The 25,521-nt window shown below is 44.6% G+C and overlaps 1 protein-coding gene across 2 annotated transcripts; it reads right to left on the bottom strand.

Moving 5' to 3' along the window:
* Positions 1 to 9,390: 9,390 nt before the first annotated feature.
* Positions 9,391 to 24,576, bottom strand: LOC142011525 (glutathione S-transferase-like). Of its 2 annotated transcripts, none has more exons than XM_074991176.1 (7): positions 24,451 to 24,576; positions 20,304 to 20,417; positions 19,156 to 19,207; positions 16,890 to 17,022; positions 14,892 to 15,033; positions 13,474 to 13,605; positions 9,391 to 9,761 (listed from the first exon to the last, which is right to left on the bottom strand). In XM_074991176.1, exons 2-7 carry the CDS (start codon positions 20,388 to 20,390, stop codon positions 9,636 to 9,638), a joined length of 672 nt encoding a protein of 223 aa, XP_074847277.1. In that variant the 5' UTR covers positions 20,391 to 20,417; positions 24,451 to 24,576; the 3' UTR covers positions 9,391 to 9,635. The 2 variants fall into 2 exon arrangements, with proteins under 2 accessions (XP_074847277.1, XP_074847276.1); XM_074991175.1 differs by having other exon boundaries at positions 9,391 to 9,771; positions 24,451 to 24,490.
* Between the last annotated feature and the right edge of the window lie 945 nt (positions 24,577 to 25,521).

Raw genomic sequence — 25,521 nt, 5'->3', positions numbered from 1 at the left:
GCTCCCAAGTATCTGACTTCCTGTTAAATTAAATAAAGGAAAACATTTCAAAGCATGAAAGTGACAAAGCTCCTTGACTGTGACTCAAGAAGTCAACACTGCATTCCCAAGTCACCCCGTTCACTGTGTTTAATATACCTGCATTTCTATCTCTGTAGTGTCTAGAAGACGTGCTACAGTTCTAGGTATCCTTCAGTCTGCGCAGACTATGGATCACGCCCTTCGTAACTCCATTTAAGATTGTCATTTGCAGCTTTGACTGTGACTGTGGAGGCCCACACAAGAGTGACAGTCCTTGCTACATCTGCTGCATATGTAGTAGGTGTCTGGCAGGTCCTTGCTGTCCTTTCTACAGGCTCACTCCTCCTCTGCCACGTGTCTGATCTTCATCTCGCCCTTCTGGAGGCCCTTGTGTGGTTTCTGCTTCCAGCTACTGCAGTCGTCTGCCAGCTCTTCCCAACTATCTGGGTCGATGTCTACCTCCTTGAGGTCCCTCTTACAGACGTCTTTTTAGAGTAATTGGGGGCATCCAGGAGGTCTTTTGCTAGAGGCTAGCTCGCCGTACAGGATGTCTTTTGGGATCCTTCCATCATTTATCCTGTGGACGTGGCCAAGCCAGTGGAGCCGCCACTGCCTGAGGAGGGTATGCATGGTTGGAATTCCAGCTTGCTCAAAGATGGCGTTGTTGGGCACGCTGTCCTTCCATGATATCCCAAGAATGTGCCTGAGGCAGCGCAAGTGGAAGACAGTCAGCCTCTTTTCCTGGCAGGCGTATAAGGTCTAAGACTTGCTGCCGTAGAGGAGGGTGCTGAGGATGCAGGCTCTGTAGACTTGCATTTTGGTGTGAGTGTACAGCTTGTTGTTGTTCCACACTCTCTTGCTAAGTCAGAAAACGCAGCAACCCCACTACAATTGCAAGCAACACCCTGGAAGTTCCAGGTGGGAGACCAGGTGCTGGTGCCAGTGCTGGTGCCAACAGTCGAGAGTAAACTCCTTGCCAGGTGGTAGGGGCCGTATGAGGTGATAGAAGTTGTTGGCGAGGTGGATGACACCGTCCACCAGCCTGACCGATGGAAGCCAGAGCAGATATATCATGTCAACTTGCTAAAACCACGGCAGGACAGAGAAGTGCAGCTGGTTGTTCTGGAAGCACCGGCCCCAGAGGGAGACCCCTACAAGCATGTGGGGATATCCCCTGAGTTGACCCTGGATCAATGCATGGAAGTAGCTGACATGATAGAGAGGAACCGTGATGTGTTTTCAGCTAAACCTGGAAGAACAACAGAGGTATACCATGACATCGTCACCGATCCAGGAGTTAAAGTGAACGTCAAGCCCTACCGGATACCCAAGGTGAAGAGAGGGGAGACCCAAACAGAGTTTAAGAAAATGCTGGAGCTTGGAGTTATTGAAGAGTTATACAGCCAGTGGTGTAGTCCTATCATGTTGGTACCCAAGCCCAATGGAAGCCTATGGTTTTGCAATGACTTCCAAAGATTGAATGAGGTGTCAAAGTTTGCCACCTACCCCATGCCATGGGTAGATGAACTGATCAACCAACCGGGAAAGACCTGATTTTTGTCCACCCTTGATTCAACCAAAGGCTACTGGCAGATCCCTCTGACCCCAGGGGCCAAAGAGAAGATGACCTTCTCAACCCTGGATAGGCTCTTCCAGCATACTGTCCTTCCCTTTGGTCTGCATGGCACACCTGCAACATTCCAAAGACTTATGGACAAGCTATTATGTCCACATGCCAAGTATGTGGCTGCTTACTTAGACAATGTCATTGTCCACACTCTGGATTGGGACACACCTTGAGAAGGTGGAAGCTGTGTTGGAGACCCTGAGGATAGCTGGCCTTATGGTGAATCCCACCAAGTGTGCGATCGGGCTAGCGAAGCCAAGTGCCTTGGGTATCTTGTAGGAAGGGTGTGGTAAGACCTCAACTTAATTAAGCAGAGGCAATACAAAATTGGCCCCATCCATCCCAAAAGCAGGTCAGAGCCTTCATTGGGCTGGTTGGGTATTACCACCGCATCATTCACCACTTCACTTCCAGGGCGTACCCACTGACTGACCTGACCAGAGCCCATGGCCCTGATACTGTAAAATGGACCCCAGCAGCCAAGGAAGCTTTTATAGACCTGAAAACTGCCCTCTGCAGTGACCCCGTCCTCGTCACCTCTGATTTAAAAAGGAATTTATCCTATAAACCAATGCCTCAGAAGTCAGTTTGGGGTGGTATTGTCGCAGATGGTAGGGGAGGAGGAACATTGTATTCTATACAGTAGCAGAAAGCTCCTGTTGCATGAACAAAGATACATCATCATGGAGAGAGAATGCCTCATGGTGAAATGGGCCATGGAGGGCCTACACTATTACCTTCTGGGAAGGCAGTTCACCCTGGACACCAATCATACACTCCTATCATGGATGCATCGCGACAAAGACAAATGAGAGGGTCACCAGATGGTTCCTGTCCCTGCAGCCCTTCAGTTTCAAGGTGCAACATAGATCCAGGAGCCAAAATGGACATGCAGATGGCTTGTCAAAAGTGCACTGTTGCCTGACCCAAGTAGCCCAACCCCAGGGTGTTGATGGGGGATGGTGCGGGGGGATGTCAACAGAAGGGTTTGCAGGACAATCCCAGGAAGCTGGGCGGGAGATGGCTCAGCCTAATTGGGGCCAGCTGACTCCAGGACTGGGCTAATAAGAGGCCTTTAAAAACCCTTCACAGTGGGAAGGGTGGGGGAGAAAGAGTGTGAGAGGCGAGCAGAGAGACGCAAGAAGACCAGAGTAGTGTGGGAGGACAGGCTTGAGAGGAGCAGAAAAGAACACTAGAAACCACAGAGGGAGAGAGGACCTTCAGCAGATCAAGAGTGGGCACTCAGTACTGCTGCAGCCTGGAGATAGTACCAGGGAATTGTCTGGGGAAGTGGCCCAAGGAGGAGGGCTGCTGTGCCAAGGGCTAAGGGAGACAGCTCTCTCCACTAGCAGCCAGATAGGGTCCCTGGGCTGGAACCCAGCATGAGTGGGTGGGGGCTGGGATCCCCCAGACCCCCTTTTGCCCCAGAAAGAGCAACTGGGCCCTTAAGTCAGCCCCGTGGACTGATAGAGGCCAAAGGCACAGGAATAGGACTGACTTTCTCACGTTAGGTAATGAAATGAAGTGGGTCTTACCCACAGAAGCTCATTACCTAATAAATAAATTTGTTAGTCTTTAAGGTGCTACAGGACTGCTTGTTTTTATTAATCAGTTAGTAGGAGTTGCTGTTGCTCAGCACCTTTGAAAAGCCAACCTTCATTTCAAAGAACAGACGAAGTGTTATCCATGATATGTGAAAGCCTCACTTTTTTATGAATTTTCCCCTGTTGTGATAGTTAAGTCTTCTAATTCATTCAAACAGCTGCTCTCAAACTGCAATATGTGATTATAGGAAGCGAAATCTCCTTGTTTCCAGCTGCTAATCCTTGCAATAACTGCTAAATAGACAAGAAATACCTTTACTTTTTCATGCAAGCAATTTCTGTCCTTGCACCTGGAATGTTCTGCAAGTACAAATAGGAAGAGTATGGGCAGGTCTGTAGTACATCCTGGTAAAATATGGTGTACACTGAAAAGCTTGAAAACCCTTGGATTAAAACAACTAAAATGTAACTCACTGTGACCATTTTTAAAACCAAAATATTTTAGTCTTAATTAATAAACTCTCAAAATACTCAAACTCTCAGATGAGACCAAATATCATTAAGACCCTTTTACATCGTGGGAAACTGAGATATATGTGGACCTTGCCTAAGATCACACAGCAAATCAACATCTTAAGCAGATAAAAATGACTGTAATGGATCTGATCGATGGTCCCTCTAACCAAGTAACCTGTTTGCGACCAGCGGCCAATGCCAGGTGCTTCAGAGGGAATGAATAGAACAGGTAATCATCAAGTGATCCATCCTCTGTCACCCATTCTCAGCTGCTGACAGTCAGTCTAGGGACACACAGGCCGTGTCTACACAAAAAGCCTCTGTCGACTGAAGTCACTGTCGGAAGGTATTTCCCTGCAAAACTTCTGCGGACAGATCGCATCTACACATAAAAGCAGAGCAAAAGAGCAATCTGCTCTGTCAACAGAGAGCAGCCAGATTGCCCCGCCCTCTTTCAACAGAACAGCTGACCGGAAGCTCTGCAAACAGGGCTGCCCAGTGAACCAGAAGCCTGTCCGTTGACAAAAGGGACATGGGGCATCTACAAGGCTGTCTTGTTGACAGAAGGCTGTCGAGAGAGGCTTTATATCAGAACAGGGGGAAGTATAACACTGCTGGCAGATGTGCCGGCTTTGTTGACAAACTGTCAACAAAGTGCATTTGCCTTGTAGATGCTTCACTTTTTTTTTCTCATGGCAAAAGCCCTGTTTTGCTGTGAAAAGCTGCTCGTATAGACGTGGCCACAGTGAATGAGGCTGCATCCCTGACCATCTTGACGAACAGTCACTACTGGACCTATCCTTCAAGAACTTATCTAAAAAAATAACTCCTAATTAGTGACTCAGGGTATATCTACACAGCAAAGTTTTTTTGAAATAAGAGCTGCTATTTTGAAATAACTTTGCTAGACTCTACACAACGCAATTGCTATTTCAAAATAATATGGAAATAGTAGGTACCTTTTTTCAAAATAGACCAACCTCATTGTACAAAGAATAGCGCTTATTTCTAAATACGCATTTCAAAATAGGGTCTGTGTAGACAGGGAATAGAGCCTATCTCGAAATAGACCAGGGTGCGTCCAATGGCTCTGTTTTGAAATAGGTTCTACTGTATGTAGACACACTGTTTTGGAATAAGGTTTGCCTATTCCGTGGCTTCCCTGTAATGTAGATGCGCTGTTCGGGAACGATTTATTTTGGAATAATAACTCCAGAATAAGCTATTGCAGAATAACGTTGCTGTGTAAACATACCCCCAGTGTCCAACCACTGGACCATATTATCTCCCTATCAGTGGAGTATGCATGTAACAGCATACTAGTGAATAGTAGTAGAGTTAATTACTCATGTCTAGTAGTAGTAGGCATCCTTCAGTCTGCATAGACTATGGATCGCGCCCTTTAAAGTTTCAATTGAGGACTTCATTTGCAGCGTCTATCATGACTATGAAGACCCACACGAGAGTGACAGTCCTTGCTGCATCTCTTGCAGATGTAGTGGGTGTCTGGCAAGTCCTTATTGTGCTTTCTGTGCGCTCGCTTCTCCTCTGCTAGCTGTCTGATCTTCATCTCGCCCTTCTGAAGGCCCTTGTGTAACCCCTACCTCCATCTGCTGCGGTCGTCTGCTAGTTCTTCCCAGTTGTCCAGCTCGATGTCTACCTCTCTGAGGTCTCTCTTGCAGACATCTTTGTAACGCAACTGGGGGCGTCCGGGAGGTCTTTTGCCAGAGGCTAGCTGACCATACAGGATGTCTTTTGGACTCCTTCCATCATTCATCCTGTGGACGTGGCCAAGCCAGCGGAGTCGACGCTGCCTGAGGAGGGTGTGCATGGTTGGGATTCCAGCTTGCTCGAGGACGGCTATTTCTAGTACTCATCAAGCTATTATGATATTTTTCATAACTTCTATTGGTAACATTTTTCTTTCAATAATTATGAAGTGAAAAACTCGACACTCTACCCCTAACTCAAAAATACTTATGTAACTTGCTTTGTGCAAACGGAGTAGTTTGTTTTGCATTAACTTATTTAACTCAAAGCTCTAAATAAGCAGCTATTTTGAAGTTTCTGCAACCTCTTGTATGATGAGCGGCACCAATACTGGAATACCACACTTGAAATAGCGCTGCTATTTTGAGCACAGTGTTTAGCCATGGAGTTGCTTTTTCGGGATACATTTCTGTACCATTGTCTTACATGTAACAAAAATCAGAACAGTGAGACTGATCCTCAGCTAGTGAAGTCCATGGTGTGAAAATATTTTATACCAACTGAGGAGCTGACCCAGGAGCCGACCCTGAGTTTTCATTATGTGTAGAATCAGGGAGGAAATTAAAATACTACAAATATAATGTTGTTCCTTCAGCATTTTCTCTGTTAATTTTGCCTTCACCTCGGATACTTGGAGCATGTTGTATAAACATGCTACAAAGTCCAAAAACTCTCCTCACAAAATACTTTATTCTAGCCAGAAAACTGTGGTGTGTGTGGGTGTGGGTGTGTGTGTGTATGATTTGGTATCTTCAGCTATTTGCTAAGCTAGACTGTGTTCTATATTAGAAATAAAGGAATTCGGACGTTAAGGAGAAGAGACCTTCCTCAAATGCATTTTATCTAGCAGCCATTTTGTTGCAGTAGCAGGAAAGAAAATCTGAAACAAAGTGGTATTTTCAACCTTCTGTATTCAGTGAAAAGATCTTTTTCACCGTCCCCTGCTGCCTCCTGTGTCCTCAAGAAAATGATATTGTATTTGTTATGGAGTGGAGAAGCTTCGTTCTTTTTTAGATGATCATTTGCAATTGTCTCCTTGTCTCCTCTGCTCTGTCAGCCAGCTTGTGCATCAAGTATTTTTATTACCTGTTAATGTAGTTACCTGTAACAGGGAATTCTGTGAGAATTCTGGATTTTTTCTCCTCTACCATTAAAATGGCTTCAAGCAGGTGAACATCTGCCCAGCTGAACTGATTACCAACAAGAAAATCCTGGGCGTGGTCTTTTAAAGTTTGCAAGATATATGCACAAAGAAGTGACCCAGCCTGGACACAGAGAACTCTGGTACCTTTTAAAGTGCTTAAGCCAATGCCTCCCTCGATCACCCAGCTCCTGTGGAAGTTGCTAGCTCTCTTTGTGGCTTTCTCTACTGCACAATAGGAGTAACACTAGCTAGGCCATGGGAGAAGCACGTGGGGGGGACGCAAACCTCCGCCCGGTGGGCACCTCCCCCGGCAGGGGGCGCAGAGCCAGGCCCGCACTGAGCACTGACTTGCTCTCCCACATCTCTCGTCTTGCATGGCCAGGTGGGGAGGTAGCCGCCACCACCTACTTTTAGCCACCGCCAGCTCCGCCTTCGCTCTGCTGGCACCACCCCGCTCTCCCAGATGTGCCTGGCGGTGTCCCCAGCGCTCGGGTGTTTGTTAGATGTGGGCGGGGGTCCCGGACTCCTGGCCCGGCCCAAGGAGCTCCACGGGGTGGAGGCGTTGCGGCAGTGTCCGAGCGCGGCCAAGTGCCCCAGGGAAAGTGAGGGGGTCAGAGCCACTGGCGGCCTGGCTTGTGGCTGTGGTTCCCAGCGCTGTGTGTACTGTGCGTAAAGCGTCCGGCTCCATCTGCCCCAGCCGGGCCACGCGCTGCCTTGTGCTGCTCCAGGGATGTGTAAATGTGGACCCCCGCCCCCACCACAGACAGCCAGCGCTGCCCTTCTCCCTCCACCCTGGCTCTCCAGCTGGCCCTGCCCTGTCCCCCGGCCGCGGCTCCCTCCAGCCAGCCTGGCCCTGACTCTGCATCTCCCTCAGCAACCCGCTGCCTGCTGACAGGCCTAAGCACACTTGGGGCCCTGCTGCCCTGCCCTCCCCTCTCCTCCCCTCCCCGCCCTCCTCCCTGCCCTGCACTCTGGGGTCCGAGCTGCCCCCAGCCACGGGCATGGGGTATAAATATATGATGCAAACAGTCCATAGATGTGGAAAAAATACTAAAATAAGGCATAATTAACGAGCAATGCTTATGTTTATTTAATATGAAATTAAGAAAAAAAGGAAATGAACAGTATTCTGGAGTACCTGTACTGTCATCCCAAAAACAACTCAAGCTCGTGACTGCATCAAAATACATATTACCCACACCTAGCTCAGCTTTACGATGCTAAACACATCTATGAATCTATTAGAGACACTGTACAAATTATGGGGTGAAGTGTGGGATGCTCCGGGCAGTGGGCTGGGGATGTGGGGGTGTAGGAGTCAGGGTTGGGGTATATGAGGATTGGAATGCGTAAGGATGCAGAATTAGTTCAAGGTGCTGGAGGTGCAGGAATCAGGGTTGAGTGCATGAGTGGGCTCAGGGAAGGAGGTTGCAATATGTGGGGGTGGAAATCCAAGAGTAGGGTGCTGGGGATGTCAGGGGTTCAGGAGTAAGGGTTGGGAGCTGCAGTCCCTGGGACAGGCTCATCTCCTGTTTGGCCCCAGCACCCCACTGCCCAGCCTTCAACCCCACCCACGCTAGGCCCAAAGATCCCCCCACCCCCTGCTCAGCCCAAGGAAACCCTCACCCAAACCCCACTCAGCCTGACACACACACACACACACACTCATCTCCACCATCTTCCTCACATACCCTGCCTGAACACAGTCCCCTGTAAAGTGACCATCTTTCCCATTTTCACTGGGACAGTCCTGTATTTTAAGTTGGTGTTCTGCTTTCTTTTTTTTTTCAGAAAAGCTAATTATCCCATATATTCACTCCCCCTGCTGAGCCGTCCTTTTCCCAAGTCAACACAGCTGAAGGTAAAATCTATCAGGAGCCGGGTGGACAGCATGTGCAGTACAGTCAGCAGCAAGAGAGGGAGCCACGAACGTCAGTGTAAATTAGCAGAAGAGCAACTCCCCTCAGGGCAAATCCCCTTGCATTTGACATCTCTTTTCTCAAACAGAAACTTAGGGTTAGAACTGCAGATCTTACAACAATAAAAGTGCATTAGCTGCTTAAAATGTGCGTGTATGTGAGTGTTGCCGCAGCAGAACCTGCGCTAAACGAGGCTAACTTTAAAAAGACAGCATCAATAAAGCAGTAACTTCAGAGGGAAAGGTAGGTAGAAACAACGACTGGCCAGAGCCATGGCCCCAGCCATGGATACACTTGAATACCCAGTATGAGAAATGTTGATTCTGTATCCAAATGCCTCATGCCCATTGTGCCATGGTCTGCTGTTCTGTTTTTTTTTTCTGGAATTACAATGTGCTCTGCCTAATGTGTTCCAGGACTTTTCCAATTGCATGGTGCTACTTCAGTGGCTGATGAGAACAAGAGAGGCTACCAGAAAGAAACAACTTAGGGAGGCCAGATCTGTATATTTAAAATGTAGCTGCAGCGGGGTCAACAGCCACAGTGGGCCCAGAGGTAAGGTAGGATGGGGGCCCAGCTCCCCCCCCCCGAAGTTATAGAGGCAGTAGCACTCCCTCAGAGCCACATGCTCCTCACGCTTCTTCAGAGCCACATGCAGAGCAGTGACACAGCACTGCCATGGTTTTTCAAAGGAGCTCAGAACTCCAGCTGCTTTTACTTTGGCAGCAGCAGCAGCTGGAGCTCCGGGCCCCTTTGAACTGATGGGCCCTGCGGCAACTGCTCCCTTTGCCTCCCCCCATTGGTGGGCCTGCTTAGCAGTCATTAAATTAATTGCACTCAGCCAACAAGAGTAATTAAATCTTTTATTTCATTTTATTCTCTTAAAGCTAGCAGTTAATGTCACCTCTTTGGCTCTGTGCAGCCTATAATTCAGTGAAGCATTTCACGTGTTTGTGCAATTATTTGGATTTAGTGTGGAAATTATTGCATACTGATTTTTTCACTGTTATTTTCACACTTAGAATTAATTGCACCTTGCAGTTTTATCAGTTAATGCACAGCTACAGTAAAACAGCTGCCATGGTTTAAAGTCATTATTCATTGCCAATGTTGAAAATGCTTAACACTTTTGGAATTAATTTTGGATCCAGTGGTAGTTTCCTCTGGCTGCCAGGCTGCAAGAATTTCTTAATGGTGGGGATGTTGCTAATCCTTCCTTGCTTTAAAGTCCTGAAATGAGAAATGGCACATTCAACAGCAAAGAAATTGCAGCGCAAAAGATACTTGCATATATGTTGAGCATGTTTTTAAAGAGGACCCTGTGGCCTGATGCTGAAGTGAACTGTAAATGAGCTGTGCAGCGAAGTCCCATTAACTACAAGGAGGCTCTGAGCAGATTCAGCACTGTCTACCAGGCACTCCTTGTAGGACCATGACTTAAGAGCTGGTTAAAATTTTCTCAAGAACCTTTTCACTGAAAAATTAGGTTTTTGACAGCAACTATAATTGTCCTGGAAATATTTCACCAGACACTGAGCCAGAAGGGGTTAACTAGCAGGCCACATAACCCAAATTCATTCTCTAGAGATATATTAGAAAAGTATGTGAATAGTAATTAGGGCCACTCCATATAAGATAAACTAGAGCAATAGTGACTAACCTGCAGCCCGGAGGCTGCACACGGCCCATCAAGGTAATCCACTGGTATGTTGTGAGACATTTCTGCTGATGTTGACTGTCCTCAGGCACCCCTCCCTGCTACACATTGTGTAACTCCCAGTGCCTGCGGTTTGCTATTCCGGGCCAATGGAACTGTGGGAAGCAGCAGCCGGATTATCCCTGGGATCCATGCCTTTGATTTGCATGTGTGTCACTTTAGTAATACCTGTAGGCAAAAATGGCCTGGAGGGAAACCAGTGGATTCTGGCAATCTTCATGGGCCACATGTGGCCCTCCACTGCACTAGGTGATCATGCCCTAAGCTCCAGAGACTCAAGGTACAATACTGCCTGCCAACAACCAGGGGCCATCAGGGTTACACAAATATTAGAAAAAACACCCATTTGAGGGGTTGCCTGCTCCCTTCTTTGCTGCTTACCTTGATTAAGCAATATCACTATGGCCCTGCTGGGACACTGGTCAATTACATTTGGAGAAAACTCCACTTTAGCTTTTTTATTGTAACTTTCCCCCACATTTTGTAGAAAGGATAGACAAAAAATTCTCTCTTCTCTCCTACCCCAGTGTAAACAAAAAAATTCTCTACCATTTTCTAGCACAGCTTTTTTTAAAAGGTAGGTGGAACTTTGAATGATGGAAACCAAAACCAAATTTGTAGAGAAACTTCTCATTGAACTTATTTCCTTTTTTTTAAAAAAATCATAACAAAATGAAAACATAATTTTTAAAAGGTTTTGCAAAGATTTCCCAGCCAGCTGCAGTGGCCCCAGATAAAATCATAGAAACATAGACTATTAGAACTAGAATGGATCTTGAGAGGTCCCATCTACATTGTATTTCCCTAGTTTGCTGATAAGGTCATGCTTAGGTATCAAATGCTTTACTCAGCTCTAGGTATACCATGTCTACTGTTTTCCCCTAATCCACAAGGCTAGTTACCCTATCAAAAGAAAGCTATCAAGTTGGTTTGACATGATGGGTGTGCCTACACTAGCCAGCTACTTCGAAGTAGCTGGCGCAACGTCAAAATAGCATGCATTGCGTCTACACGCGCTGTGCGCTATTTCAACATTGAAATCGATGTTAGGCGGTGAGATGTCGAAATCACTATTCCTATCCAAAGATGGAAATAGCGCCCTACTTCGACGTTGAACGTCAAAGTAGGGTGTGTGTAGATGATCCGCATCCCGCTACATCGAAATAGCGGGGTGCTCCATGGCAGCCATCAGCTGTGGGGTTGAGAGATGCTCTGTCCAGCCCCTCCAGGGCTCTATGGTCGCTGCCTGCAGCAGCCCTTAGCCCAGGGATTCTGGCTGCTGCTGCTGCTGCAGCTGGGGGTCCATGCTGTGTGCATGGGGTCTACAAACAGTTGTCGGCTCTGTGGACCTCATGCTGTGCAGGCTGAGTGTGTCTGGGAGGGGCCCTTTAAGGGAGTGGCTTGCTCTTGCCCCAGAAGGGGTAGTCCAGCCTGTGACCCCGTTTACAGGGTTCGCTGGCCCCTTATTTCGATGGAGAGTGCTTGTGTGTATGGACGCTCCTCATTTCCTTCTGGGGCAGCTCCTTTCGACGTTCCCTGTTGCTACTTTGACATTGAATGTCGACGGCACCAGCCCTAGAGGACGTGTAGATGATACGTGTCAAAGTAGCCTATTTCGATGTTCTTTCTTCAAAATAGGCTACTTCGAAGTAGTGTGCTAGTGTAGACGTAGCCAATGTTTTCTTTAAAAATCCAAAGTTTTACAAACCCTGTGTAAATGTTTTAACACATTCTAAAATCTAATTCAATAAATATGTTTGTTGGGATTTAGACCAACCCTTGCTGTGTTTGCAATCCAAATATTGCAACTTTGCTTGAGAGGGTGGAGGAAGCATCTTTTGGTGCTGGCAAAGGAAAGCTGTGGAAGGAAGTGCAGTGGAAATATTAGGAACCTTTAATTTGAGCTGCTCCTGAGCACCATGTTAGCACAATGTTGGTGCTGGAGGATTGAAGATACCAGGAAGCACTCAGTAATTTGTAGGCCAGAGGGCCTGAATGATCTATCCCCTTCAGGTGTCCCAGGTCATCTCTGAAGACTGTTGGGTTTCGTCAAAAGAGAATTAAACTATTTCTAGCTATCTGTTCTGTTCTGACTCTAAGAGCAGGAAGGGATAGCTTAGTGGTTTGAACCGTGATCTCCTAAACCCAGGGTTGTGAGCCCAATCCTTGACAAGACTATTTAGGGATTGGGACAAATAGAGGTCAGGGAGGGTGCCTGGCCTCCCGAGAGGGCAGGGGACTGGACTAGATGAACTCCCTTCCAGTTCTAGGGGGTGTGTATCTCTATGACAACATTTAGGGTAGCTGATTTCATTAGTGGATAAAGCTAATTTATGTCATCTGTTTTGTAATCTGCTTTGTTCTGTTTGCTGTCCCTTATATTCACTTAAAATTCACCATTTGTACTTAATAGACTTTTTTCTTGTTTATAACATAACCCGGTTTGTGCAATTCATAACAAGGGGGTAAGAGGCTGTGTATACTTTCCTCCACACTGAGGGAGGGCGGGGATTCATAACATACTTTGAGTCTGCACTCCAAGGGAAGTGAGTACCTGAGTGTTGAGGCAAGTCCCTTAAGATGAGCTTTCTCAGAGCTGACATCTCAGTGTCTGTGTTGTTCTGCAGTTGCGTTTGGCCCTGCCAAAATGTGCACTAGAGGAGCCTGAACAACCTGATTCAGCAAGGCAGAACAAGCAGGCTCAGTGGTGTCCCAGTACATCAGACGGCATCTTAAAGGGCAGCACCCTTTCACAAGTAGTATAATGGAAGGCAAAATCATGCACTCTGTATCTTTACCTCATTGCTGTTTAAATCATCCAGCCGAATTCAGCCCACCACCATTGGCTTCAGGGTTTAATCTGTCCTTGTATTCTTATACTACATAATATGATTTCTTGAGCTAACCTTGTTATCCCCTCCCTTGCTCTGGCTTATTTATACTTAGCCCTGCAGATTTCCAAGACCAGCATCTGATGAAGTGAGTCTGTGCGCACGAAAGCTCATGCTCAAAACTTTTCTGTTAGTCTATAAGGTGCCGCAGGACCCTTCGTTGCTGTTACAGATCCAGACTAACACGGCTACCCCTCTGATACTTAGTAATAGTTGAGAGTCTTGTACATCTGTAACAGCCAGATGATCAGTTATCTGAAATGACTTCAAGGAGGATCTGTCCCTACACATTTCATTGCCTGTTAGTGCTATTAATTCTTTTACCTGTAAGACAGGGAACTTGGAGAGTATATCAGCCTTGCACTCTTCTGCCATTAGAATGGTTTCAAGCAGCTGTACATCTGCCCTGCTGAATCGGTTGCCAACAAGAAACTCCTGTCCATGGTCCTTCAAAGCCTAAAATGAATTTATGGAGACAATGAATTTATGGATATAAAACTAAGCCAAATGTGACATTTAAAAAGCATATTTAGGTCTGTGTAACAGTTATCCTTAAAAGGAAGTAATATAAAAACACAGGATTGTTTGAAAACTCAATTTCATCCCTGCATTAGGCCTTATTGGAAATAATGCAGCTTTGGATGTACCAGGAAGGTTTGGTCTCTTTGGCAGTAAGAGTTTTAAAAATCTGTAGCTCCCATGAATGCAGCGGAAATGGATTAGGCTTAGGGATTTACTGTCTTTTCCATATTCTCCACCTCAGTACTAGAGTTACCAGGCTCAGAAACCATTTGAAATGAGTAAGGGACCTGAAGCAATTCCAGCTCACAGTTTTACTGACAGTGCAGACCAAGCGTAATCCTAAAAAAATTCCCCATACACCCAATCAGTTAGGAAGACATATTATTTTAATAGTTATTATTATGAATAATACTGTACTGAGTACAGTGCTATAGGTGTGTGCAGGTGGGCAACTGAAAATTGGTCTTACAAGGTTTATATAATGCAGTTTCTGAACACTATCAATGGTATGGATAGATAAGGCACACATGATGGATCCTCCACATGCTCCATGTAACAAGTAGCTGCACAACAGAGTAACAATTGTTATTTCATAGCTATATGCAGTTCACAAGAAACTTAGAACAGCCCAAGGCACTATGACTTTCTCAGTTCAGTGACTAGCAGAATACCTTGAACCCCTTCAGCTAATCCTGCACAGTGCACACCGTCCCTCCTTCCTTCCAGTTAGAGGTGAGTTTAGTACTAGAAGCTTTACATAGTGAGCCAGTGCCAGGTCTGTTCCTAAAGCCCAATCAGTGCTTAGCTCCCTACGCTGGGGCTATTTCTGCACTATGAGTTAAATCTGAATTTATTGAAATCGATTTTACAATGCTTCTTTTTTAAATTTGATTTTGAGTATCCTCACTTCCCACAGGCTCCCAACAAATATGACATATTGCTTCCACACTGCATCACTAAACATCAACTCTTGCAGCAGTGGATTATGGGAACCTATCCCACAGTTCCCTCACCCTGCATTCTGATCCAAGAGCCTGGTGCAGTAGTGCTGTCAGGTTCCTAGGCCCCTGAAGCTCGGGAGACCCGGGAAGCTGAGGGCGCAGCAGCCCTGTGCAGTTTCCCAGCTCTCGCTAGTACAGTAAACCCTCCATTTAATATACTAGAATGCATCCAAGACTTATTACCAAGTGACCAATGGTCCAACAGGTACCGCCACGTACCTTTTCATATACTGGGAAGTATCTGGTTGTGGCCTTCTCAATGACAGAGGCAAGATATTTTGCCTTGGTCTCTGGTGGCTGGAGAGGAGAGTGCATGATAATTTCATTCAGATCCATTGTTGCTTCCACATACATATCAATCCTGAAAGGCAAAGTGTGTCAGTATTCATACAGAGTCCAGCAGCAAAATAACTCCAGGGTTAGGAGGGGAAGTGCCAGAAGGCTTACCGCTGACCAATTTGTATTTGCTCAGTTAGAAAAAAAAATAGATCTATGACATCACGCCCTTTTTCAGAGATAGTTGGAGTCATTTGCATTAAATGTAGGGCCAATATTTTCATACTTATGTTCTGAAAGCTAAATATAGCTATCTGAATCACCCAAATTTCTATTTAGGCATCCATATGAAATCAGTGAAAGGGCAAGACCTAATATTAATGAAACACAAGCTGTATCTAAACTACAAGATGAAATCAATTTTTATTAATATCGACTTCTGAATGCCGGGTTTTATCTATTGGATTTAAATGGATTTTCAACCTCCCACATGCTGTCCACAAAATTGACTTACTGCTGCCACACACAAGTAGCTTAAATCGAGCTCAAATTGAATGCTGCAGCAGAGTATTGTGGGAACCTTTCCCACAGTTCCCTGACCCCTTTGCATTCTGGAGCCACAAGTAGATGTGTGTCTATAACAACATCTTCCCACATTTCATTCCCCTCTTTCCCCTGCCATGTTAAGTAGACATGGGTACTACACTGAAACTGAAATGAATCATTCACAGTTACGGCTCCGCATGGCTAAAAGATCCCCACCTACCGCCAGCACCCGAAAATCATGATGCTTGACAGCCCTGAAAATGGTGACTGCCCAGGGAGACCTACCACCTACCCCTATGAACATTGTACTTTATTTTGGGCTTGGATATTGATTTAGGCCTCCAGGAAAAGAGGACTCTAAGTAGACATTGGGTGCTACACTGAAACTCGAATGAAACATCAGTAATGGCTCGGGGCAGCTAAATGCCTTTTGACAGCCACAAAAATTGTGACTGCCCATGGAATTAAGTTGGAACATCACTTTATCAGTAAAGTGATATTTGCGTGCATGGCCATAGCCATAGCCACTAGCTCAGGGGTCAGCAAGCCAATTTTCATCGGCATATGAGGAAGGAGCTCAGCCTTGCTCCTCCTCCCCCATGGAGCCTGGAGCCTACTCAAAGCCATGCTGCCTGTGGATTAACAGAGACCAGCTTATGCTGCCAACCACCACTGAAATGGTAAAGCTCTGCATCTTGGTTAATTTTTTCATGAAGCTGTTGAAAGTACAACTATCAGTGACTTTAAATAGTATCACCGGCACTCGGTCGGCAAACAGAGCTCAAAAAGTCAAATTCTGGCACCCCGCCTCCAAAAGGTTGCTGACCCCTGCGCTAGATAATCACATCCCACAATAATACAATTTATTTTCCCTTGCCAATTAACCTGAGCAGTTTGAGGACATATAGGGAGAGTTCGCTGTGTGCACAGGCATCCTTCCCCTAAATATGCAGTTCATGGGCACAAAGGGCAGGGGTTAGTTGGGCTCTTAGCTTGCAAGACCTGTGTGCTTCTTGCACCCATGGCAGACAAGTAATGGGGTTGTATAAACCAGCAGTCTTCCTGTCAGTGAATTGTCATATTAGGGGAAACACTGACCTCTGCAGCTACAGCACATGTGTCATCAGATGGCTGAGCTTTGAAAATGGCAATGACTTCTGATGAGCTACTCAAGATGCACTCCCATGTCCTTTTTTGTATATCTCTAACCTAATCTAGTTGTTTAACTTTGTTCCAGACTTTAGTATTGTTGACTCTGGTTGGAAACCAACAGAAATGTGCTGCCTCATCATATAACTGATCAGGAATCAGGATATTCCCCCCCTCCCCATTTTGTATGGCACATAAATTTATTAATTTTATCGCGATCAGAAGAAGGCAATGCTGTTACAGTACAGTGCTCTCTCATTCAAGTCCTTTCCATAGAGGTTGTATTTCCCTGCTATGTAGTTGAGAATAGCTCTGGTCTGCACCATCTTCATCCCATCAATTTTCACCATGGGCACTTGTTGAAACAGCAGGTCCCCATCTTTTAAAAGAAAGGTGAGAAGTATGACTCATATCAGTTACAGCATTTCACCCAAGCTACAGGTTGAACATCTCCAGTCCAGAACTCTCTCATCTGGCAACATCCGTAATCTGGCATGATTTTAGTTAGCTGGATGACCACTTATGAAGGGTGCGGCCAAGTTTCCCTTGGTCCCATAAAGTTTGTCTCTAGCCACCCTTGCTGGCTCTCAGTGTTCTGTGCTGTTATTTAGCTGTAATGTCCTCTTAGATGTCTTCTAAGAGCCCAGTAAGCAGTGGAAGCGTTGGTAATGTGCTAGAAAGTACTGACTTCTGAGAGTTCAGCAAATTCTCTTGTTCAGCACCAATTGGGTCCTGAGGGTGCCAGATGAGAGAGGTTCAACCTGTATTATCATTGTGTAGGCCCCCTTTTGCTATACGAACCCCAACCTTTATAGGGAAGTTCCTGTGCTGCCATCTAGCCATAGAGACTACAATTCTCATGATGCCTTGGGAAAGGTGGGGCTGTTTCTCTTCCAGGCAGTGCAGAGAGAGCCTGTGGTAGGATCTATTTTGAAGGGAGAAGCCAAAGCCAGATTGCTGGTGTGGAGCTTTCTCCAGATCAGGAATTGCTACTGGAAGCTACTGCTGAGAACCTGTGGTTGCTTTGATCAAGCAGGGAGTTTCAGAAGCTGGTGGTGGTTTTCCCTAAAGGGAGAGAGACTCTTGCTGTGTCTAGAACTGCCTTAGAAGGGTCTACAGGGAAGGAACTATGAATGTTGTTCGGGAAAGTGCTTTCAAGGGAAGGAGCACAGCTGAGAGAGACTGATTCTGAGCCTGAGGAGAGGCAGAGCGACCTGCCCAGTAAACTAGGACCCAGAGTGACTGCATTCAGTGAGGCCAGCCGCAGTTTCAGAGGGGTTGTGCAGCTTGCTGCCTTGGCTCTGCAGACACCCGGAACCTGCATAGCGCTGTCTCCAATCCAGCGGCAGCTCTTCAAGTGCGCCCACACAAGGGTCTGGTACTCAGAAATCCAGGGGAATGTACACTGTGGGGTGGGGTAAATGGTGGCAGTGTAAATGCCAGCGGGGCTTCAGGTTTTACTGGGCACTTTATTTGTTAATTGATTTTACTCAACTTCACACTGTGGGTTTAAATTAGGAGAGATACTTAGTTTGTTAATCCCTTTTTCTTTAATTTTTAAGTACAGGTGTGTTCATTCTAATTTAAGTATACTGGAGGCATATTATTTGGAATTGCTATTCATGAGTTAGAGCCTTGCTTCAGATGACTATTTGAATGGACTTATTCCTGGAGATTTCCCAGGCACACCACTGAGTGCATACAGGGGCCAACCAGGTGAAGGTACCATCAGTTGTGAACTTCTATAGAGTTAAGATACTGGAGCAGAGGGGTGGATAGAGGCTTCCCATGTGTCCAACATAACCACTGGGATATTCAGGATCTCCTTTAACATCAACAACATTCAGCGCCAAGGCACACAGGTGAGAATTTCTGGCTCCAGAGTAACCCAGGGAGGAAAGGGGACTTATAATTGCAATGCATTTGAGAAAACCTCTAAATTTGCTATTTTCTTTTTAAGTTTAAGTTTCTTTTTTGTTGTACTGTGACTTGAAAAACGTTTATGCTAATACATGAATGCTGTTTCTTGTGGGAAAAATTAAACATATGATAGCTTGGTTTATAATAGTAAGGGTCTTAGAATTACTGCAAATTTAATAGGGATTCAAAGAAAGATATAAATTGTGCATTGTGTAGTTTACTCAACTAAAGATCCTACAGAGGTTAATAGAGAAAGAGAGAAGGATTTGGCCAATAAGAGAATTATCATCATGCTTCATATGAACTTTCCAAAATAATAATTTGCTTACATCTTTAATATGATAAACTTAAAACACTGTAGCAACCAATCTATACAGTAACATATGTTACTATGATAAAACTGGTATAACAGAATGGAGATCAGAGTGCAATATTTGTGTGAAACTGAATGGTCTTACTGTAATGTGGAATCATGACTAATCATATTTGTGAACCAGTCCAGATTTTCTTTCAAAAAGACTGTTACATTTTCAGAAAGTCCACATTAGGACACAAAAACAGTTCTAATCAAGAATTAATTGAAGAAGCTCACCCTCCCGTAATTTTAAAAGGTCTTCTCTCGTTTCACAGAATTGTTCTTCAAACTGGAAAACAAATGGATAAAAAATGAGAAAAGGGTCTTACTTTTACCGCATGTGTTTGGTTAGGGACCACCTGAGAAAATAATGATTAATAGATTGTTTGCTTTTAGGATTTTTATCACTTAGCTAGCAGCCAAAGACTTTGAAATAGTCTGTAGCTAGATAAAATTGTGTCTCCATCATGTTCGTCCTTGACCCCGTTATGCTTAATTCAAACGCCTTCTACGTAACAGCCTTTCTTAGATTGTGTCTAGCCCTGCCCAGGTGCTCAGGGTAACCAGAGAGGAAAATAAACTTTTCATCTGTGCAACAGGAAGCCACAATGTTCTTGCACTCAGAGCAGGTAATGACTGGGTTGTCTAGCTCCCTGTAGTGGGGTGAAAGCAAAGCCAGGCATGGTAGAGGAGGGAAAGTGCACAGAGTAGCTCTTGGACTATTCTATGATTTTATGTCATAACATTGGGGTGGGGAGAGAAGAGAAAGGCTTGTACAGTAGCAGACACCGCCAAAATGACATGTCAGAGTAGCCATGTACCCATCTGGCATGGCTTCCAGAGTTAACACTGAAAACTATTAGTTTCACAGGATACTCACTAGTATTAATATTGATATTTGTATTGGGTAGGACATAGAGGCCCCCATCCCACTTTGACAGATCAGCATCTCAGCCACTATCAGGCACCAAAACGGTGACTTCTAGAGTTGGAAGCATGAGTCTTTATGGCCTGAGATAAAGAGCCAGGCTCTACAGGTAAGCCTGTGAAAGACTTGCTTCCTTTGTGGGCTGGGAACAGAGGGTGGATGTATAAAATGCTGACCACAATGGTCATCAGTGAGGATAGAGCCCAAGTCTCAACTGCTTGGCCTGACTGGGGCAATTCCATTAATGGCAAGTATGACTCATGGTTACTAGGGAAAGCCACTAAAGGGAGATGTGATCACACACTGTCGTAATTTTTACACACTGGCTGTCTATTCATGTGCAGTGAGTTCTGATGCAATTCCTTTCAGTTGGTGACGTCTACAGTACTGTATAAAATGGTCATTTCTACCAAATTATGCATTGCCAAGCTGGTTTCTTAATCAAAAAGAAATGGACCTCGACTCCAGCTGCTGCCAACAGCCATCGTATCGTTTCCATTCGGCCTCGTCCATCAAAATAGTACAGTTTGGGTTTCTCAGCCATGCTCCCAAGTATCTGACTTCCTGTTATCTAAAATAAAGGAAAACATTTCAAAGCATGAAAGTGAGAGAGCTCCTTGACTGTGACTCAGGAAGTCAACACTGCGTTCCCAGGTCACCCCACTCACTCTGTTTAATATATCTGCATTTCTATCTTTGTAGTGTTTAGAAGACTTGCTACAATTATACAAATGATGTACAATAATAATAATGCTGGATGATTGCTATAAAATCAACCAACCAAACCGTCAAAGACCAGATGGGAGCTGTATGTTTTCTCAGAACTCTGGAATTTTTCTCTCACTGCTGGAGCAAAAGGTTCAGAAAAGCATTCACTTATGGGAGGAATTTGTAGCTAAATGCAAGAAGCACAGGTAATATTGTGGAGAGGGGGCTGCATTAGCGTACATGCTGGGATGAAAGCTGTACCTTGTTAGGTTAAGGATCCCTTCCTTCTTTTCTCTCTTCCCTTCTCTCTTTCCCTGTGTTGGTTGTCCCCTCCACGCACCCAAAAGGAAACCTGGCTGACTCCCTGGCCTAGTGCTGCTCTTGTTGTCTCATGGAAAGAAACTCACTTAAATAGACTAAACTGCCATGAGATCAGCTGCTTTTTGTTTGATCTTTGCCACTTGGGGCCAATATCAGGACCATAGCTAGTCTTGTAAGATTTTGTCCCACCCCAAATCGGACGTGGATAATGACTCCACAGAGAGCACTGGATGCAGTTTTATTCCTTCCCTAACAGCTGTGAAGAGTTCTGCTAAAAGCCCTTTTGCCCTGTCCTTCCCCACCTCAGCCCCCATCAATGGTCTGGCTATGAAGTTTAGATTAAGAAATGAAACATGAAATATCTGTCCCAGGGGTGTGGACTCAAAAGTAACCCACATAAGTTCCTCAATGGCACTAGAAGCTGTTGCAATGCTAGACTCTGGGAAGTCACCTCCATGTGCTTACTGCAAACTATAATATCCACCAGCAAAAAAGATGTAGATGTGGCCACAGTGAATGAGGCTGCATCGCTGACCATCTTGGCGAACAATCACTACTGGACCTATCCTTCATGAACTTATCTAAAAAAATAACTCCTAATTAGTGACTCAGGGTATATCTACACAGCAATGTTTTTTTTTTAAATAAGAGCTGCTATTTTCAAATAACTTTGCTAGCAGCTACACAACGCAATTGCTATTTCAAAATAATATGGAAATAGTAGGTACCTTTTTTCAAAATAGACCAACCTCATTGTACAAAGAATAGCGCTTATTTCTAAATAGGGTCTGTGTAGACAGGGAATAGAGCCTATCTCGAAATAGACCAGGGTGCGTCCAATGGCTCTGTTTTGAAATAGGTTCTACTGTATGTAGACACACTGTTTTGGAATAAGGTTTGCCTATTCCGTGGCTTCCCTGTAATGTAGATGTGCTGTTCGGGAATGATTTATTTTGGAATAATAACTCCAGAATAAGCTATTGCAGAATAACTTTGCTGTGTAAACATACCCCCGGTGCCCAACCACTGGACCATATTATCTCCCTATCAGTGCCATTTAAAAACAGAGCATGCATGTAACAGCACGCTAGTGCACAGTAGTAGAGTTAATTACTCATTTCTAGTGGTCATTAAGCTATTGTAATATTTTTCATAACTTCTATTGGTAACACTTTTCTTTTAATAATTATGAAGTGAAAAACTCGACACTCTACCCCTAACTCAAAAATACTTACGTAACTTGCGTTGTGCAAATGGCGTAGTTTATTTTGAATTAACTTATTTAACTCAAAGTTCTAAATAAGGGGTTATTTTAAAGTTTCTGCTACCTCTTGTACAATGAGGGGCACCGACACTGGAATACCACAGTTGAAATAGCGCTGCTATTTTGAGCACAGTGTTTAGCCATGGAGTTGCTCTTTCAGGATATATTTCTGTACCATTGTCTTACATGTAACAAAAATCAGAACAAAAAGCAGTCAAGTAGGACTTTAAAGACTAGCAAAATAGTTTATTAGGTGAGCTTTCGTGGGACAGACCCACTTCTTCAGACCATCTGGTCTGGCTATGGTCTGAAGAAGTGGGTCTGTCCCACAAAAGCTCACCTAATAAACTATTTTGCTAGTCTTTAAAGTGCCACTTGACTGCTTTTTGTTTTGATAGTGCATAGCCTAGCAAGGCTTCCTCTCTGTTAGTATTCAAAAATCAGAACAATGAGACTGATCCTCAGCTAGTGAAGTCCATGGTATGAAAACATTTTATACCAACTGAGGAGCTGACCCAGGAGCCGACCCTGAGTTTTCATTATGTGTAGAATCAGGGAGGAAATTAAAATACTACAAATATAATGTTGTTCCTTCAGCATTTTCTCTGTTAATTTTGCCTTCACCTTGGATACTTGGAGCATGTTATATAAACAGCATGCTTTGGCATATTGCCATGTGTCAGAGAATAACCAGATTAAAGTAAACTACGAAGTCCAAAAACTCTCCTCACAAAATACTTTATTCTATCCGGAAAACTGTGGGGGGTGTGTGTGTGTATGATTTGGTATCTTCAGCTATTTGCTAAGCTAGACTGTGCTCTGTATTAGAAATAAAGGAATTCGGACATTAAGGAGAAGAGACCCTCCTCAAATGCATTTTATCTAGCAGCCATTTTGTTGCAGTAGCAGGAAAGAAAATCTGAAACAAAGTGAAAACTAAAAGCAGTCAAGTAGCACTTTAAAGACTAGCAAAATAGTTTATTAGGTGAGCTTTCGTGGGACAGACCCACTTCTTCAGACCATAGTCAGACCAGAACAGACTCAATATTTAAGGCACAGAGAAGCAAAAACAGTAAGCAAGGAAGACTTGTTTTTGGTTCTCTGTGCCTTAAATATTGAGTCTGTTCTGGTCTGGCTGTGGTATGAAGAAGTGGGTCTGTCCCACGAAAGCTCACCTAATAAACTATTTTGCTAGTCTTTAAAGTGCTACTTGACTGCTTTTTGTTTTGATATAGTGTATAGACTAGCACAGCTTCCTCTCTGTTACTGAAACAAAGTGGTATTTTCAATCTTTTGTATTCAGTGAAAAGATCTTTTTCACCATCCCCTGCTGCCTCCTGTGTCCTCAAGAAAATGTTATTGTATTTGTTATGGAGTGGAGAAGCTTTGTTCTTTTTTAGATGATCATTTGCAATTGTCTCCTTGTCTCCTCTGCTCTATCAGCCAGCTTGTGCAAGGTGACTCCAGTGAAAACACTTTCTCCCTCCAAACTTGCATTCTTGTTATAGCTGCTTTGCTCTCTCGCTCTCTCTCGCTCTCTCTCTCTGCTTCCCCTCCCTCAGCTTGTACTCCATTTGTCTACGCTAGCTCACACTTTTCGGAAAAATGTCCTCTCACAGAAGACACAATTGAATTAATTTACAGCAAAGGAGGTTTAGATTAAAGCCAGAAAGTTTTTCCTAACTGAGCAGTGGAGCAGGTTACTTGGGGATTCTCAGGAATCCCTCTCCTTGGCGTGTTTTAAAAACAGGCAGAAAAACATCTGCCAGGAATGGACTAGAAATTCTTAATCCTGCCTCATGCCAAGGTGAATAATGGACTAGAAGACCCACATTTCTGTTTCTATCATTGCAAATGCTGGTTCAGGCTTCACCGGCAGAGACAACAGTGTGAGTAAGAGCACAGACAGAGCTATGGGCAATCAGCAGTTTTTTTAGCACTGTCATCCCACTCTGCTCAGAATAGGTCTACCTGATTTAGTGGACAAAAAGGTGGCAGAAGCTAATCCATGATCTCTCTCCCATTGAAGCTAATGCCATGGCAACAATGGAGCTGAAATGGCATTAGCAACTCTGGCAACAAATGCCCAGTGGTCACTTTGCCTCAGAAATGCCATGTCTTCAGCTTCTCTGAAATCATTGTTTTTTTCCTGACACCCAGATTCCCCTTTTTTCCTGCACTACTCCAAGCAGTATCATACAGAAAATTAGCATGAAAATTCTATTCATGTTTCATCCATTAAACCATTCACCAAAGCTACTTTCAAACAATTTGCTCAATTCCCTATATATTTCTAAAGACCAGCACTAACCTTCTGTGATTCCTGAGCCAGTCCAAACTCTTCTTGAAGAAAAAATAAGGTACTTAAGTAAAAAAGTTTTATGGCTCCGCCTCTTGGGAAGTGAGTCCAATCTTGTTCAAAGGGTAAGGGAAACACCCACTGTTAAACAAATTAAATCAGTTGGTTCTGGGACTGCTTTCTGCCTTGTCATTTGTAACAGAAGCTTCCTGAGGCTGGGTCTACCCTTACCTTGAATATTGATAGTTGCTACACAATTTTACGTACTCCAATTGCATCCATCGATAGTCATCCATGTTCCCACTGTAGAAAGTCAAAGGGAACGCTCCTCCAATCAGCATTTCTTCATCTGTGCAGCTCCCAAGGAGTTCCAGGGTCTCACTTGACCTTGGAACGTGCTGTTTTTGCACAAAACAGCACTCTGGAAGATCAATCCTAAGTGTTCGATCTTTTGCAGCAAGCGTAGACCCAGCCTAATGCACACTTGGCTAGTCAACAAAACCTAATGGTCCCACAAAATCTCTTGATGGATTGGGACAGCTCCTTTGTGGAAAGCTTCACTCCTCCTTTTTTCAATATTACGCTCTGTGGGCAGGAGGTGGAATCTCACTTCTAGCAGGTAGGCCTCACAGTAGAAGTTACATCCAATGGTTAATTTGGTCTTGATATATACAAGACAGTTACAGATCTTCAATACACAGGCTGGAATCCTTCTCCAGTCTGTAATCACCTGGCCTCTGCTCTTTTTTTTTTTGTTCTCTAAACTAAGCAGCTCACTCATCTGTCCCATACTGCCCTGAGCTTTGAAATGCAGGGAGGGTTTCATTACTGCAGGACAAGAGAAATCAAAACATGGAGCAGAGCCATCGGGTTAGGCATTGTGGGGTACTGGCACAGAACCCCAGTTCTGCTGGCAAAACAAACAGCAGAGTCTACACTGGCTATTGCCAAACCTCTGCTTTTCCTCCAACAAAAATGGGAATAATTAGGCCAACTGATGACATCACTTCCTCTCTTTTATGCTTTTTTCCAGCTTGCAGGAAGGAGCCTTTACGTGTGGTATGAGAGTCCACCCCTATATTG

The sequence above is a fragment of the Carettochelys insculpta genome, chromosome 3, assembly GCF_033958435.1.
Source record: "Carettochelys insculpta isolate YL-2023 chromosome 3, ASM3395843v1, whole genome shotgun sequence".
Classification (NCBI taxonomy): Eukaryota; Metazoa; Chordata; order Testudines; family Carettochelyidae; genus Carettochelys; species Carettochelys insculpta.
The sequence above is the reverse complement of the archived record's forward strand: the minus strand, read 5'-3'. Positions and strand labels throughout refer to the sequence as shown.

What these genes read in the sequence shown, in the direction of transcription:
- LOC142011525 (XM_074991176.1), bottom strand. Translation starts at nt 20,390, where the DNA reads ATGGCTGAGAAACCCAAACTGTACTATTTTGATGGACGAGGCCGAATG. An exon ending in ACTTCCCAGTATATGAAAAG is followed by an intron (nt 13,606 to 14,891) that starts GTACGTGGCGGT and finishes AATTCATTTTAG; the next exon opens with GCTTTGAAGGACCATGGACA. An exon ending in CCAAGTTCCCTGTCTTACAG is followed by an intron (nt 9,762 to 13,473) that starts GTAAAAGAATTA and finishes AGGACTTTAAAG; the next exon opens with CAAGGAAGGATTAGCAACAT.